We start from the raw sequence: 18,332 nt of genomic DNA, 5'->3' as shown, positions 1-18,332 counted from the left end.
CTTGTATGATGTACAGTATCAAAAGCCTTAGATAGGTGAATCGTGATACAGTCCATTTTATCTCCTGAATGTAAAATATCTGCTATATCTTGCTGGAATCCTAAGGGTTAAGCTTCAAAGAAATAACTTTTCCAAAATCCTAACTCTCTTGTGAGGACACATGGCCTCCATCTGGATGGTATGCGTTAGCAGATACTCCTGCTGGAAAAACTATGCGCTCACCTTGTAGGAGGAAATCCCGCCCCCCAAAAACGTCGAAGCAGCTCAGTGTACATCTGGCAGGTCTGTTGATGAGGTGATGCACATCGAGTATGTCTCTATCTACAGATGGAGATATTAGTGTAATCATCTAGCCGCTGACAACCAAAATATCCTTTTAAAATATCCACACTATGTCACTGTTATAATGGAATTGTAATGGTTATGATAGGCATTTTACTCAGTTGCGCCAGCTAATAATTCACTTCGTAATGAGTATAGTCCTTATTCAAGAAACTAATCTCCGACCAGGTCATCGTACAGTCTTGAGAAATTTTAGACTATACTCGACAGAACAGGATTATGCTAATCTGGCTTCCGGTGGCATTGGTATTTTTACTTGTTTTGATACCCACAGCGAAGTGATTCCAGTAAGAACTCATCTGGAGGCAGTAGTGGTACATGTTTCGTTGCCTGTCATAACTACAGTTTGTCATGTTTATTTTCCCGCCAGGACAGCCTCTTAATATCAATGCTGTAATTGATCTTATAGATCAGCTCCCACCTCCTTTCCCCTTTTCGGGTGATATTAATCCCATCAACCATTATGTGGCTCTGAAATGCCTTGTCCCAGGAAAGGGAGTAGGAACAATTAATAATAGAGCTGGATTTATGCATTTTGAATACAGGAAAATCAACACATTTCAGCATAGTGCATAGCTGTGAGCTTGTTTTCCTGCTTTGGGGGGATGTACACGATGACCTTTGTGAGAGTGATTATTTTCCCATTATTCTTACTTTGTTGAAACAGAAATCCATCGAAGCTCCTTCCCGATGAATTCTTAAGCACGCTGATTGGCCAAAGTTCACATCGTTAGCTGTCTTTAACCCTTTTAGGACCGGGTATATTCAAGGAGGGCGCACCTAAGAAGACCAGCTGTTTAGCATGTGGTATGGCGAAAAAGACCAAGGTGTTTGAGGCATATTTTTCACATCTCCTTTCAGAAACCTGTACCTTAGTCTGTAATAAAGTTTTCTTCACAATTCTTTTTTCAAAATCTTGAGAAAACAACCATTTTTCTTATGAGGTGTAAACGGAGGCAGTTTGAACAAAATTAATATTTTAAAATAAACAATATTTTATATATACACTAAAAATATTTTTTAAATGTTGAAATGAAATATCTGTAGCTTCTAAACTAAGCAAAATTTATGTATGGCAAATATATTATTTACGTTTCATACTTTATTTTCTGTATTATCACAAATTTTATTGGAGTTTGGATTGAAATTAATTAACAAAATATTATTATTGTCACCTTGATCTGAAGTCTAAAAAAAATTCAGCACAGCAGTAAGCACACATTGTTTGCCTACACTTTGTAGATACAAATCCAGATACCTCTGAATAACACCAATACACACCTACAATATAACACACTGAAATGGACCTAATAATGTTTTAAAATGTTTACAGTTGTGTTCCACACTTACAAAAACTTATTTACAAATATGTTTCACTGTGCACACACCATGGCATCCTTCTTGACATTTGGAACACTCAGTTCTTCAGCTGGTCCTATAAAATAATAATAATAATAATAATAATAATAATAATAATAATAATAATAATAATAATAATAATAATAATAATAATAATAATAATAATAATAATAATAATAATCGTAATCATATGGCCTCAGCTACTGTGTGCAGACATATCATCTTGACGCCATCTGGCTGTCTGCTCGTCAATTTCGACATTCCGTTTTACTCTAGGCCCACTAGATGGCAGGCCGAGTAAACCAAAACTCTCTTGGGCGTTTATGGCTGAGATTTAATTAATTTTGTCGGGTAAACACCAAATGTGTCACCAGAGATCTTTTACATGCTGACATCGTACGGCATGGAGTGTCGAATAGACATTTTTCCGCCCTTCAAAAATCCGACTGCCTCTACTGAGTTCGAACCCGCTATCTTGGGATCCAGAGGCCGACACTCTACCACTGATCCACAGAGGCAGCTACTGGTCCTATAAAGGTTAAAGATTAATTATTATTATTATTAATAATAATAATAATAGTAATAATAATAATAATAGTAATAATAATAATAATAATAATCTTATGGCGTTAGGCGGCAAGTAACCTATTGCACTCTTCTCAGTTTTATCGTTTTGTTTGTTTGTTTGCTTGTTTACGGTATCTCCTTTCCAAGTGGATAATTATTTTGAGTGTTGTTTTCCGTTTTGAGTGATACAGCCATCGCGTTTGTAAATAATGAGTGTTTCTCGTAAACGTAGGACAAGTTGCGAATTGTAGGCAGAACTCGACAAGAACTCTGACAATGAGTTGTTAGATTTATCAGATTTCTGGAAAGGAGATACCGTAAATAAGGAAGCAAACAAACAAACAAACAATACAGTTGAGGAGACTGCACTATATTATTTGCCGCCACACGTGGTTTATGTTGAAACTGCAATAGCAGACTGCACAGCGCAGGCTAGCGAGCGCGAGGTGGCGCTCTACATTAGATGTGCTGCACTGTACTTGTTGGTGTTTATTTCATGTTTTGACTCTCATACTCAATCAGACTTTAATCTGACAGTCCCAAAAGATCTTCAAGACACTTAATATAGTGTCATAATATTCATGTGTTAAAATATTTGGCTTACAGATATCCGTTTATTCCATTGACAAAATATTGCCAGCTGGTCCTTTTAGCCTGTGTGGCTATTGACGATATATCGTCAGTTGGTCTTTCTCGCAAGGAATGTCACTTACGATATATGGTCAGCTGGTCCTATAAGGGTTAAATATGCGAATAGCTGGAGCGTAGACAATGATATAACTTGCATCATTCAAGTTATTCTTGCTGCTGCTGCTGCTGAGGAGTCTATTCTATCTTTTTCTGGAACTCCTTGATAAAAACCTTTTCCTTGGTGGAACGAAGAAATTGCAGCAGCTGTAAAAGAATGTCATCATACTCATAAATGCTATCTAGGCAGCCTACTGTGGCCAACTTCGTAATGTTTTAAAAATTCCCCGCTAAGGTTAGAGTTCTTATTCAACAGAGTAAGAAAACGTCATGGGGAAGATATGTGTCATCTATGACATCTCATACACAGTCATCTTTTATGTGGACTGAACTTCGATGCATTTTGAGAGTACAAGGACCATCCTTAGTACTGGGAATTTCCATTGCATGCAGTATTGTCGCTGATCCATCGACGGTTGCTAATCATCTAACAAGTCATTTCACAGATGTGTCTGGTTCTGGAAATTACCATCCCGATTTCCTGGCTCTGAAGTAGGAGACAGAATGCCATCATATATGTTTTGCCACTCGCACTTCAGTGGATTATAACGTGGAACTCTGCAGCGCCTTGGTGCTTTGCAAGGACACAGCTCCCAGACTAGATAATGTCCATAACCAGATGTTGAAACATCTCAGTGAGGATAGCCTTGCAACGTGACCCCAAGTAAAACAGGAATGATGTTACGCCCAACAAACGCCATAGGGCTACGTTAACAACTAAGGAGGGAAGCGCAAATCAAAATATACAACACACAGACACTCAGATATATTAAACTTACCCAGCCACAAGTGGAAGCAAAGAAATCTGCACTGAAAACCCACCCCAATAAAAAAAAAAAAAATAGTCTTAAGGTCCACAGGAAAAACTGAGCCAGGCATCAAAAAATAACACCAGTTTTCTTTAAAATAAATTATAATTAAGTTGGAAAAGATTTCATTAAAGGAAAATTGTAAAATCAATTAATTTTTGTAAATAAATGAAAATGTGAAAAAATAAGTAAACTGATCAGTAATAATATAATAAATACTTTGCAAAGTTAAATAAATCAGTGAAATTAAAATAATTACAGGGATTTAAAATAAAATGTTTCTCTTTTTACTAACAAATCTTAGGTAATTTTTACACATCTTATTTTAACATTAAATCAAATTTAGTAAAATTAAATATAGGACGAATAGTTAGGCTGAAATTAACGAGAGAGGTTTATTACCATCCTGAGTGGAGGTATTACGCAGCGGAGATATGTTCAGAGGCATAGTTCCGTAATCGTCACATGAAATTAAAACATAAGGACCTTTTCAACACAAAATATATTAACACATAATAGGCCCAAAATGAAAAATAACACAGATAATTTAACATAAATCATGAACAAAATTACATGGATTAGTAAATCAACTCCATTAAATCCCATGTGCAATAAAATAGAAATCAAGGCAGGTTCGGTAACCCAAGGCGTCCACACGCACGAGGAGTTAAACACAATCTCATGCCAAGATCAAGACAATAACAGCATTAGCGACGCCATGCCAGAACAAAAGAAGAATCCCCAAGATAAGAACAACAATGATACAGTTACGTAATTGGACACAAAGAGACAAGATAATGCAACAATGAGAAAATATATAAGGATATTAAACGTATGAAACACTCCACTAAGCAAGGCATAAACCCTCCAACGAAATAGTGTACTTTAGGTTACATATCCTACTTCTAATAGTTCAGTTAAACCATCAATTTAAATAACAAACCTCAAATATCTAGGACGTCCCAGTATTAATAATTAATAATACGTAGACGCATACTTTAAAGTTACTTATGTATATGAACATAGATACCTTGTAGTTAATATTAAAAGTAAATAAAAATTTTAACATAATCAGGACAAATAAACTCTTAGCATATTGGAATTAAATAAAAAGAATAGTAATAATCAACCTATATAAATTTTAAGGTACTACGGGGATAAAATATCCATGAACTCTAAACATTTATAAAGGACTAAAATAATAATAATATTTTAACTTAAGAAGAAATGGATGACCAAAATAATGACTACGCAGTGCATAGGTCAACAAAAGGTAATTACGGAATAAAAATAGATGCCATTAATATGAAGAAACAATAACGGAATGACAAAATGAAAACCCGCAAGACGGGCAAGGAATACAATATTTACAAGGCACAAGAAAATTTAATAGAAATAACACACGCACCAAACAAAATAATACAAGGAAACACAAATCAGGCAAAATAATAATAATAAGAGAGGGAAAATAAAATTTGGAAAATCAAAAGGAATTTCAAGATTACAGGACAAACAATGCACATTACATTTAAAGTAGAACACAAACCCAAAATATCACCATAATTTCCACAGTAATAATCAAAATGACAAATAATGAAAGAAAAACATGACCCCACCAAAAATATTAAAATAAGGTACTGTACCAGGAAATGATTGTGGGGTTTGAGCATGGGAAGGATCTCGGGTAGTGTCCGGTGTTTTTTGGAGCAGGTACAGAGGCGGATAGTATCGCAGGGCGAATAATAGATGGTAATTCTTTTTTCTATAAAATTTATTAATAATAGCCACAGATATATTACCCTGCAATTGCAACTCAACTTGGTAGTTAATATTTGCCAAAATGAAAAAGAAAAGATTTATGTTATGATTTTCTTGACGTCTGTTCGCTTGAGAATTTCAAAAATAATTATTGTTCTTCTATAGATCATGAATAGCCTACAGTCTTTCTAAATGTTAAACCACACACATATTACTTAGCATCTTGGAAATTGTCAGTTCATCATTTATGGTGCTGACCTACAGTCTTTCTAAATTTTGAAACACAAAATAAACACACACTTGTCATGGAAAGTTTGATAAATTAAATATTTGAACTCTTGCAGTATGTCTTTCAGTTTGTTTAAATTGAAAGAATGAAATGAATAAAGCACTTCAACTAATTAATTAGAAAGGAATTTATAGCAAAATATGTTTTTAACTGACGATGAAATTATGAATTAACATCCACACGTAGCACTTGTAAGAACACTGTACTGAACAAAGTGCTTAGTAAAAAGTCAGTCAGTTGTGATTATTCACTCAGATTGCGAGAAGATCTGTTTACACATGTTGGAGTTGTGCTGTACGGTGTCTGGAACATTCCGCGGTGTGCGGACGAAGACTTGAACTCAGCACCGGCGATGTTCAGTGAAGATACCACGTTTATCTCCCTTGTCGACGTCCCTCGATGGGTACCATAACTGAAGAAACCATCTATATCCCTCGTTGGAAGCGACGTTTAATGTAGCAGGATCTCGTAGCACTTTTGCCAAGATTTCCATTGTTCGTGGAAGTAATGTCGGAACACGGAAGGTTCAATTGGCACTATTGAGAACATTACGGATGTTAATATCACACACCGTCATAATGCACAGTTTTATTTTTACACTGATTTTACGGCGTTAAATTAACATTCACAGTCCATGCTGCAGAAAACACAGTTTTTATATACACAGTTCATAAGCACTTGAAAACGTGATCTATCACAGTCTCTGAACAAATATTATTAACAGATTAAGGCGGTTTTATGGTTATATTCACACCACACTAGTCCGTACTATTTAATATTATTGAAAAATGTCCTTAATGTTCACTGGATTTCTCACCGTAGTGATCGAAAGATCGAGAAAGTGCACAATGAAAATAGTTAATCTTTGCCCTGTTCTGGGACGAATATCGAGTAAATACAGTCTCACACAGTTCACTGTAAGGGAAATATGTCTTAGAAGTGGTTTTAAATTACGATTTCAGTTTACCACACGCAATGATTTATGATATTAGCACAGTTTAGAATTATGTGGAACTTGCACAGTTCACGGTGTCTTATTTTAGTCAGTGAAATATGAGATACTTCTATTCTTACTTCCTATTATAGCTTCACCTTCATAACAAATTTGCAAGTATTCTATCACCTTGAAAAATGTCTAGAATCTTACAGTCGTTGCGGCGCGTCAGAAACTTTATGTACGGTACGACGTCCTTTTACTATTACAACAGCATTTGAGTACGGCCACTATTATATCCTCGCGAATCGCGACGGAGCATACTTTCTACACACACTGTGCACACATGACTCTGTACACGGGACTGCACTGACTATGGCCTTGGCCCAGTGGCCTATATATACACGTCAGGCGGGCGGCGCTTGGAATCAGGTGAAAAGGGGCGAGTATTTCTCCCAAACTTTAAATTGTCATATCTCAGAAACCACTGGACGGATTGATTTCAAATTTGCAGGGTTTTACTTCCAGAACATTAGCTATAATTCAGTGTTGGTCTCGTGTTAATCAGTCCATGCATTAAAAAGTTCATAAAAATACAATCTAGAAACTTCGTTAGGGGAAGTAAGCTGCAAGTGGCGGTGACGTCACTTGACCTTGCTTGACTTGCTTTCTCGCTCGTGGAGTGCAGTAGGTACGAGAACATTCTCTCACACAGCTGTTCACATATCGGAATTGAATTTGTATGCTAGAAAATAAAATTTATAATTTATAGTGCCAGGGCCTATGCCTTCCTGGTACAGTACTTACAGGAGTGAAGAGATATACTATAACATCTTACCCATGCTGACACATGCGCTGGTAATCACAGTCACCAAATAAAATTTAACACTACAAAATCTTACATTCTATGTACAAAATTTTAGAAACAATAATTAAATACAAGAATAATCCCTAAGTGGGATGTTGAATTAGTTTCTATCAGACTCCTGTCAGGTTGAATTTCATCTTACAAGATGAGAGTGGAGGCATGGCTTCCAGGGTCTATCTTCAATCAGTTTCAACGGCAGACAGTCTCGTTCCTAAGTAGACTGCGCTAGTGTTAGTGCCTGGCGATAGTTGTGCGCTCTGGTCATAGATTCCGTACACGCGACTAGTAATCAAGTTCACAAATAGATAATATATCGATAAGAAAAGGTTCCATCTTATCAATACAATTTTATTATTAACCACAGGACCAGTTTCGACCCTAAACAGTCATCATCAGCTGTACATTTGATACCTTTACATATATCAAATAATAGTTAATGTGCCTTTCTAAATGGAGAAGCCATGGGGAGGCATTATATCCAAGCATCCAAATTGGGCACGTTTGAGAGTAAAATGGTTAATATAATAATAACATAACAAGCCCAAAGAGAGTGCGATACAGTACACGCCAGGCAGTCAAATCCAACACAACCCAACCACGCCAGCAATAACAACATATATCAGCATACAGTTATAGACGAGGAAGGAGCCACCACTCTGCATCAGAATACTTACGCACAACCTAGACCACAATTTACTCCAATACTTAAAGATAATACCAATCACAGCTGCACATATTTATCTCCGTCTATATACTGGATTTGATAATAATAGAGGATTTTACCACCGATACAAGTGGAGACATTTTAACATAAAATAGGACATCGTAAGAGAACGCAAGCACTGATTTATTCTGAAACTATATTGGACTCAAAACAAGAACGTAGACTTATGCAAGACATATAAATTCATTTCAACGACAGTGTTTTATAGGCATTATTATCAAGGATTTTAACATGTACTATGTATTTTAATATGATTTTAACAAGCACTATGTATTTTAAAGTGTTTATGTACTTGTAATTTAGAATTAAGTTTAAGTTCCACAAATGAATTTTAGGCCTAAAAGATAACTCCACACCAAAGTACCTGAATTGTATTATATTAACCATTTTACTCTCAAACATGCCCAATTCGGACACTTGGACATAATGCTTCCCCATGGCTTCTCCATTTAGAAAGGCACATTAACTAATATTTGACATATGTAAAGGTATCAATGTACAGCTGATGATGACTGTTTAGGGTCGAAAGCGGTCCGTAGAGTCTGATCCCGAGTAATATAACGTTAATGTAATAACGCTACAGCCTTTTCTACCTTCTTGGGTGTTCAAATGTGGATAGAGGGTGAGTTTCGGTCACGTAGCGAGAGGGAATAGTAATTCCTCTCCTGAAACCAAATTATATCTGTTTGGTATCCTGAGAGTTTCTATATGTTTAAGGTTTTTCTTTGAATTGATGACAAGCTATAAACCTGAATGATCATTCACACATTCCATATGACATTTTTTTCTTTTTCTAAAACATGTAAATATGTAAAAATTGATAGCAGTTAATAAAAGAAACTTTCTAAATTGTTCTACCAGCCTTATTTTCACTTACATTTGACTCTCTCATGACAAGTTTTCAATATGAAGAGAGCATTTTTGGTAATAATGTACATTAAATTTTTTAAATATGAATCATCATCATTATCATCATCATTTGCCATTATCCAGCTGTAGCCAGGTAGGGGCAAGTATGGTTCCTCTCTACTTTCTTCGGTCTTTCCACCACTCCTCCAACACTGTGTCCCAGTCCAGGTTTCTTTCTCTAATAATACTGCATTGGATTGTGTCCTTCCATCTCAGTTGTGGTCGTCTGCGGCCTCTCCTTCCTTGCATTTCCATCCCTTTTTTTTGGCATTCTTTCATCACTCATTCGCTTTATGTGCCCAAACAGTCTTAATCGGCTCTCCTCTATTCTATCATTCATTTTTCCCACTCCAATTTCTTCCTGGATTTTCTCATTCTTTATTTTGTCTCCTCTACTCTCCAGTATCATACTCCTCAAGAACTTTATTTTGGCTGCCTGTATTCGACTCTCATCCTTCTTTGTCATTTTCCAAGTTTCTTCTCCGTAAGTTGTTATGGGTATGAAATAAATCTTGTACGTAAGTTTCCTTTGCTTCCATTGGCACATCTTTGTCCCTGACATGTTTCTTACACTATGATAGAAACAGCTTCCAGCTTGAATCCTCTTACTAATTTCAGCGTCCAGTCGAGCATTCTCCATTAATTCACTCCCAAGGTATGTCTCCACTACTTCCAGGGGCTTTTTGCAAGTCTTAATCTGACCTGTCCCTTCCTTCTCCCCTCTAGTCATAACAAGAGTTTTACTCTTTTCTACACTTAGTTTCAATCTACATTCTTCAATCTTCCCATTCACCACATCCAACTGTTCTTGAACCTTCATGTCATCTTCTCCCCAAATCACACTATAATCTGCAAATAACATGATGTTCATTTATCTTCATACATATACCATACTGCTTTTGCTGTTTTCATGAATACTTCTTCCAAACTTTTCAGTTGTGGAATAAAATATGTTATTGTTCCCTATCATATGCTTAAAACTAATGTAATTACTGATAATTTTGAGTAAAAGTAAAGTGAGCCTATAGTTTTATGCAACTGTTGATATCATGACCATAGCCGTGAGAGCTAAGTGGAATCTGAACCACAAGAATTCTACTTAATGTTTAAAATCCCGCATGAATTGGCTAGGATTCAAATCACAGCCACCATGGTGGGAAGGCAGTGTCAGTGCCACTCGGCCATCATGTTCCCTGAAAGAAATACATAGAACATAGTGCAATCCATACTTCATACATTTATATTCTAGACTGTTTAGTCTTTCAAAGTTCATTCTGTAACCTCTGTCAACAAACTAACTACGAGGGTTGAGTCATAAGTCATGGCAACTACCTTTTCCCTCATGAATAGGAGACAACACTGAAAATATAAGATATGCATTTGTAAATATGGGGCATGTACTTATGCATAGGACCTGAAGGCAAATTCTGACTTCAGGAGATTCTCGTAGGAAAGTGACAGAACACAGGCCATTGGTAAACATTGTTTTATTATGGTATAGACAGCAAATATACAGGACTACTTACAAAGGACAGGTCTCCATTGGTTACAGACCTTCGAAATAATCACCTTGGTTTCCACTGTGCGTTGCAAGAGGTGGGGCAGGCACTGAATACCATTCGCGGCATGCTTGAACGTCTCCACCAACCTCGCCACTCTTCTATAGGGCATGGCATGCACACCTAATGCTTCCCGCAGCTCTGCATGGCATTGGCGTGCAGAGCTGCCACCGAGAACTGCTATTTTAATATACAATCTTTGCTCCTGCTTGTTGACTTACATTTATGATGTTCTCACTCATACACTGAACTTGGGGCCATGCTTAGACTCACACTGTTGTTTACATACACAATCTAGTGGCATCATGCGAAAGTACATACCGTACGTTTCCAAATGCATATCTTAGATTTTCCGTGTTGTCTCCTGTTCGCGAGAAAAAAAAATAGTTGCTATGACTTATGACTCAACCTACGTATTATTTCTATAATATTTTTTTCATATCTTGTGATGTGACAGTCAAGTGGCATAGTCTCTGGCTTCTCACCAAGTTGGCTGTGGCTCCAATCCCAGCCATTCCATGTGGGATTTAAGAAGATGAAAAGTCTCACCTGTGTGGTTCAGATTCCACATTAAACTGGGAGTCCTGTGATTGCGATCATAATATCAACAATTATGTAAAACTATAACCTTACTTGCTTCTTTTGTTCACAGATTGAAGTATGATGTCACCTGCTTTCACTTTGAAGTTGTTGTGTTTTGTTGTTGTTGTTTGCCTCTCTCTCTCTCTCTCTCTTAAGACAGCTGTGTATCACTGCAGCACCTTTTTCTAAATAACATTATTCTAATTTTCTTTGGTCTTTAAAGTGTTTTAAACTTGATCTGTACAAAGGACATAATATTCATAGTTAAAATTCTCTATTCTGCTTCAGCATTCTCCAAATTTATATATGGGTATTGTCCTACTTTCAGTCCTTCAGGATGCACGTTTTGGGGCAAGAAGCCATGGTCACGGAAAAAGAAGATCCTCTGGCAACTTGGCACTTTGGTTGGTGCACCTGTGGGTATTGGCCTTGTGGCTGGCATAGCTGTACCTGCAATGATCATTGGTACGTAATGTATGTATGTATGTATGTATGTATGTATGTATGTATGTATGTATGTATGTATGTATGTATGTATGTATGTATGTATGTACACAAGATAAAGGGAAGAACCAAATTGATAATGGGGCATTTACAGTGGTAGGCCAAGGAAAAGAAGGTAATGTCGTAGGAGAATTTGGACCGGCACAAAGGAATGAAAGAGGAAGCCAGTTAGTGGAATTCTGCATTGATCATAATTAGTCCATGCTAATACTTGGTTCAGACACCACAAATGACGGCTGTGCACATAGACAAGACCTGGAGACACAGAAAGGTATCAAATAGACATCATTTTAATTTGGCAGATATTCAGAAACGAGGTGTCCGGGAGATACTGGGTTCAAACCCCACTGCCGGTAGCCCTGAAGATGGTTATCCATGGTTTCCCATTTTCACACCAGGCAAATGCTGGGGCTGTACCTTAATTAAGGCCATGGCCGCTTCCTTCCCATTCCTGTCTCATCGTCGCCATAAGACCTATCTGTGTCGGTGCGATGTAAAGCAACTAGCGGGGGGAAAAATGGCCACTGTGTGGTGGTTATGAAATATCAAATGAAGTTGAAGAAATGAAAGAAAGGAAGGAATACAAGAAGATGGGGTCTAGGTAAGTTGAAGGAAGAGAGTGTGAGGGATTGTTTCAAGGAATATGTTGCACAAGGACTAAATGGAAAAGCTGAAGGAAACACAATAGATGGAGAGTGGACAGTTGTGAAGAAGGAGATCATTAGGGCTGCTGAAGAAAAGTTAGGAAGAAAGGTAAGATAAAGCAAGATTCAGTGGATAACTAATGAGATATTAGACTTGATTATGAATGGCAAAAATACAAGAATGCAAAAAATGAAGAGGACAGAAATAATACAGGCGATTAAAGAATGGAATAGGTAGAGAGTGCAGGACAGTTAAGAAAGAATGGCTAAAAGAGAAGTACAACAATGTTGAAGGTTGTATGGTTGTAGGAAAGGTAAATGCTGCATACAAGGCAATCAAGGAAACCTTTGAAGAAAGGAAAACTAGGTGCATGAATATTAAGAGCTGAGATGGAAAATCACTTCTAGGGAAACAAGACAAGGGAGAAAGATGGCAGATAATAAGGTTCTGGAACAAGAAGAAGCTGTTGATGCTGATGAAATGGGAGACCCAGTTTTGAGGTCAGAATTTGACACAGCTTTGAGAGACCTAAATAGGAACAAGGCACCTGGAATTGATGACATATTTTCAGAATTACTGACCATCTTAGGAGAAGCCAGCATGGGGTATTATTCCATTTAGTGTGTAAGATGTATGGTACAGTTGAAGTGTTGCCCAATTTTAGGCAGAATATTTTTGTACATGTTCAGAAGAAATCAGGTGCTGAACAAGTGTGAACACTACTGCACCATTAGTTTAGTATCTCACACTTGCAGAATTTTAACACACATTATTTACAGAAGAATCTAAGACAAGTTGGAGGACTCTCATTCTCATTCCACACTAAATGGTTAAATTGCTCCAGCTTCTGCTTTTTGGTGGTCAACATGACTTCAGTCTTCTTTCCCAGTCGATCCAACATGTCTTATTATATAATGCACAAAATCTTACCTCTCTTCATCTTCATCTGTACACCCACATTTTGAATGCCTCCGGTGTCTTTAAGAGAGCCTGAGCAAGTGTCCATTTTCCCATTCCATACAGTAGTAACATGGGAAAGATATGGAAAATGGACCAAACAGAGCCTTAGGTTCAGTTATAGGTTGCGGTTGGTGAGCAGTTTCCTCATCTGCATGAAGATGCTTCTCACATGTTCGATCCGAAGCCAAATTTCTTGGCTGTAGTTCCAGTGCTGGTTGGGGTAACATCATAGGTACTGGTAGTATTGGTGAACCTTATCGATTGTCTCGTTACCGAGAACTAGCTGTGCATGGACGTCTTGCTGTGTACTGATAACCATGAACTGGGTTTTCTTAATGTTTATCATCAGCCGTCTGTTGCTGAAAGCCATGTTCACTTTGTCTAATAATACCTGAAGGTCCTTTGCATTGTCTGCTAACTGACCATTTCAGGAGAAGCCAGCATGGGATATTATTCCATTTAGTATGTAAGATGTATGGTACAGGAGAAGTGTTGCCTGATTTTAGACAGAAGTCAGCGTAATGGAGGTCGATCAGACGCTCCACGTTGATACTGATGCATACAGTAGGTGGTTCTTCTAAAGCTTCTGCAAGGTTAGCCCCAGAGTAAATGTTGAAGAGTAGAGGTGATTATACACAGCATTGTCGAATGCCATAGTGGATATCTATTTCTTCTGACATAGTTTTCCTCAATCTTGACCGCTGCTTTCTGGCCCCACTACAAGTTGGCAGTGATTCGCATGTCTTGGTTGTCAAGTCCAATGTTCTGCAGAATGTCCATAATCTTCCCATGCAGGACTTTTTCGAATGCCTTTTTGCAGTCTATGAAACATGCGTAGACATCCTTGTTCACTTCTAAGCAACACTGGACAAGGAAAACATTCCCTGCAATGTTTTAAACCAACCAGTGTGGGATATGATAGCAGACATGCTAATTAACTTCTACACTATGGCTCGGTATGCTGTAATGGAGAGCCATATATTGGACATGTGGTGGTGGTGAGCAGCGAGCTCCTCCCAGTCTACATAGCCAATGGCGTGGGAGTAAAGGAAATGTTTGTGTCTCATTAGTCAGCGCTCGGCCCACTTAGCGGCAGGTGGTTACTTAGTTGATTGGGAATTCACTATGTGTCTGCAGCTGGCTGCATTTTTATTTGAAAGCCCTGTTCTTGGTCTTGCACTTTGTTCTTAACATTACCTATCTCATGAGACAGTATTATATCTATTGGTAGAGAGTCTTTCACTGCTGTAAGAACAACAAATCAAGTAGTGGATCTTACTTGTAGTATAGGGACAATGTTCTTTTGGGTTTGTCTAGTTATGAAATAACCAAAGCACATACTGTCAGCAATATTGCTAGAATATTTACCACTTTATTTATTGAAATTAGTGTAAAAGGAAAATTGGAAAAAATCCTTTTGTTGCTCGTTTTCTTCACTTAAGATATTTACGATGTTGGTGAATCTATTTCTCAGTAAAATGGTTAATTATTACTTCTTTGTCTTTTAAATATTTTTGTTATTTTATATCGGGTGAGTCACTTAACATTGCCACTGACAGTATTTCTTAAACAACAAGAAATTTGATAAACAGTTTTCACACATTGAATGTAAGGAAATTTACTCATGAAAGAGGATACAATTAATTAAAAAATATATGGAAGTGTAATTTTCAACACAAACTTACATACTTTTAAACGTAAATCCCCTGTTATTTTCAGCTTAATTGATAGCAGGAAAAAAGGGATTAATAACAGCATTTGGTACAATATAATACATTTATTCAATCCCAAGTAATTGTAGTATGAAGCTGATGCTTCAAAATACCTCAGAAGTTAATTTGCATGTTGTAACAAACATGATCCACGACCAGAGAGCAGCACACGGCTATGTGTAAGATGACAACAATGTTTCCAATTTTGGCCATAATATTGTGTATGTTTGTTTTAGTTCTTCTTAGCATGTGAAGGGTGAATAAATCCTAGTTATTACTATTGGCTAAGAGTATTGGAACTGTGTTCATCCCCTGTGTTCAAGGGTACAAGATAGAATTTAGTCTGTTGGTGTTTCCCATAGTGTTTAAATGTGCGAGACCTGTGCCAGTAGATTATTTGCTCCTTGTAGATAATGGAAAGGAATGGACAGGAACAAACAAGCGACAAGTCATGTATACTTTGGATAGATAAGTTTGTGGAACTAATAGGATGAAACGCAGTGGAAAGTCAGGACATTATTATTTTTCAAGGAAAACGACAATGTTCTGAAGTGTCCCTTAAGACTTTCAGTAATTGAAGGAACATATATCGTTGCCGCTGCTGCTCCTGCTGCTGCTACAGTCAATTACAAGTACATACACATATATACACACAATTATATTCAACCATGAATGAACGCATTTCCCCAATTGCTTTCTATTTACAAGTCTCTCACAGTAGGACTCCAGCTGGGTAGTCTTTACCTGGTATGGGCTATAATCCTTAGGGTACGTTTATGCTGCAGCTTCACTGCTGGCACATCGCCAAGCCTCACTGCTCGATGTTAGGCGATGACGAAACAAACCAATGGATCTCAATTGGTGTTTTTACCCCGGAGCCCGACTTAGAGCTGCGCTGCTGGCTGCTATCCTCGCCACATCCATGGTCTCAAACACGTTTGATTTTCGAGCCTGACACATCGCCGGCTATCCTATAACTTGGACTGTGATTATTTCTTTCAAGGTCACCCGCTCTCCCACTCTTCCTTTCTTCACACTCTATACACATGTTCAGTGATCACTTGCTATCTGAACCTGTCTTCGACCGCAATGCGATTTGGAACCAGCGGCATGCGGATTATCATAAGGGCTTCATATGGAATAAAAGTTACTCCGGTTTTTCCTGTCATCTTTCATTCCAGCAACACTCTCCATTCTCATTTCATAGCATCTATCAGTCATTAATAAATCACTTTGGGAGTGGTGATCCCATCGTATTTATAGCCTATATCTGCTTCATCCATCACATCCCTTACCCGGTCATTGACTGAAAAACAGGTTGTAGGTTTTCATTTTCGTGGAATAAAAGGAGTGACGAGATGATGAGCGACCAGTAGACCTCGTTCTCCGTCTTGTGAGGGATAGTGGCCTATTTTATAGTGTTTAAAATTGAAGTTTCTATTTGTTTTTAATTTTAAATTTTATTTTATTGACTATGTGTTTATCTATCTTCGTGTATTTTTAATTTGAATTAAATATATATTATTTTACTTCTATGTCAGTGCCTTATTCAATTTTATTACATTTTACTCTTTTTTTAATTTTAGAGGAAAATAAGGCATTGCAAATTAGTTCCACTGATTATTTTAAATTCATAATAATTTTCTTCGTTATCATTTTTGTAATCCTAGTCAGTTTGTTAATTATAACTTTTAATACATTTCATCTTATCTCGTACCATCAGGGGCCGATGACCTAGATGTTAGCCCGCTTTAAACAACAAGCATCATCATCGTCATCATCATCATCATCATCATCATCATCACCATCACCATCAAACTATGGAATGAAGTGGCAAAAGAACGCGGAATGATTATGTCAACTTTGTTCTTTTATTCTTGCTATTTAGGGGAACTCTGTCATTACAAGGAGGTGATTTCAAATCAAATCAAAATCTCTTTATTTGCAAATGAGCTACAAATTACAGCTATTACAAATGGGAACAAGGAATTGCATATATTTCAACTTAAAATTTGCTTTCTTTGTGTTGTAATTAGACGATATTTCTTTGTTTTTTCTCAGGATCAGTCTGCCAGGTTATGGAATAAGGTATTCAGAAATGTCCATGAGAATTAAATTTCTACATAAATATTATATTTGTGACTTAAATGAGTTGATTCTGTAACAATCTGAATTTCAGGTATCCCAGTTTGGGTGGGTAGAAAGCTTTATGCTCGGTATGAGCACACCAACAAACATAAACGCAACATGGTTATAGCAGGTGGAGTCACAGCTTCGGTGAGTATCGTTTACATTTGCATATTTTAAGTGGATATCAGTTACTATGATTCTGATTGGTAGATTATTTTGTATGTTAATTTAAATTATACACAATGAAACCTCCATAAGAACACTCCTGCTTAACCCATTTAATGGGGAATGTGGCATATGGCGTGGGATTTGATCTCTTCCCTGGTGGGCTACGCGGCATGCGCGGCACAATATTTTAATAATGGAATATGTGTTGTCTAGCTTTGTAGATTATTTTAAAAAGCATTGTTAAGACTGTAGTGGTATTTCTGTAGCATCTATGATGTCCTTTAATTGAATTTTGTGTAAATATGGCAAAAGGATACCAAGATACATCAGTGATGATATCCATGAAATGTTAGAGATAAGCTGTTTAGAGAAGAATTTTCAACTAGTGCTGGTGAATTGGTGAACTTGGAGAATATTGCGATTCAAAGTTCTTCAACGCGTGCTGAAGTAGGGTTCTTCAGTTGCTTGCAACGGAATTAGAGCTTGAGAGATGAAAAGTGTTGATACTAGTGGTGAGTGATTTTCGTAAACACACATTTGTATTTGAATGCCTTGTAAATCTATCTAAATTCATTGCTACCATTTATTTTATTACAAAAATGTGTTCAGTGCAATGAATAAATGTGCTCTGAAATATGGCTAAAATTTCTTTGTGATCTATGCACATGGACTCCCTAATTTGGCAGCTGGAAAAGTGACAATCCTGAGGTGGTTTCATTGGGATACCCAGCAATTTTCTACAACTGCTAGGTCATTTCTCGGTTCC

General features: G+C 37.1%; 1 protein-coding gene across 7 annotated transcripts in view; it reads left to right on the top strand.

Annotated features, from left to right (window-relative positions):
* The window catches only part of LOC136857783 (E3 ubiquitin-protein ligase RNF19B), a 649,393-nt gene that overhangs the window by 486,341 nt on the left and 144,720 nt on the right, over positions 1–18,332 (top strand). For all 7 annotated transcript variants that reach the window (XM_067136692.2, XM_067136693.2, XM_068225306.1 and 4 more), the window contains 2 exons: positions 11,776–11,912; positions 17,448–17,545. In XM_067136692.2, coding sequence (XP_066992793.2) covers positions 11,776–11,912; positions 17,448–17,545 — 235 coding nt within the window. The remainder of the gene's footprint in view (positions 1–11,775; positions 11,913–17,447; positions 17,546–18,332) is intronic.

The sequence above is a fragment of the Anabrus simplex genome, chromosome 1 (assembly GCF_040414725.1).
Source record: "Anabrus simplex isolate iqAnaSimp1 chromosome 1, ASM4041472v1, whole genome shotgun sequence".
NCBI classification, from domain to species: Eukaryota; Metazoa; Arthropoda; class Insecta; order Orthoptera; family Tettigoniidae; genus Anabrus; species Anabrus simplex.
This window is presented reverse-complemented; position numbering and strand designations above follow the sequence as displayed.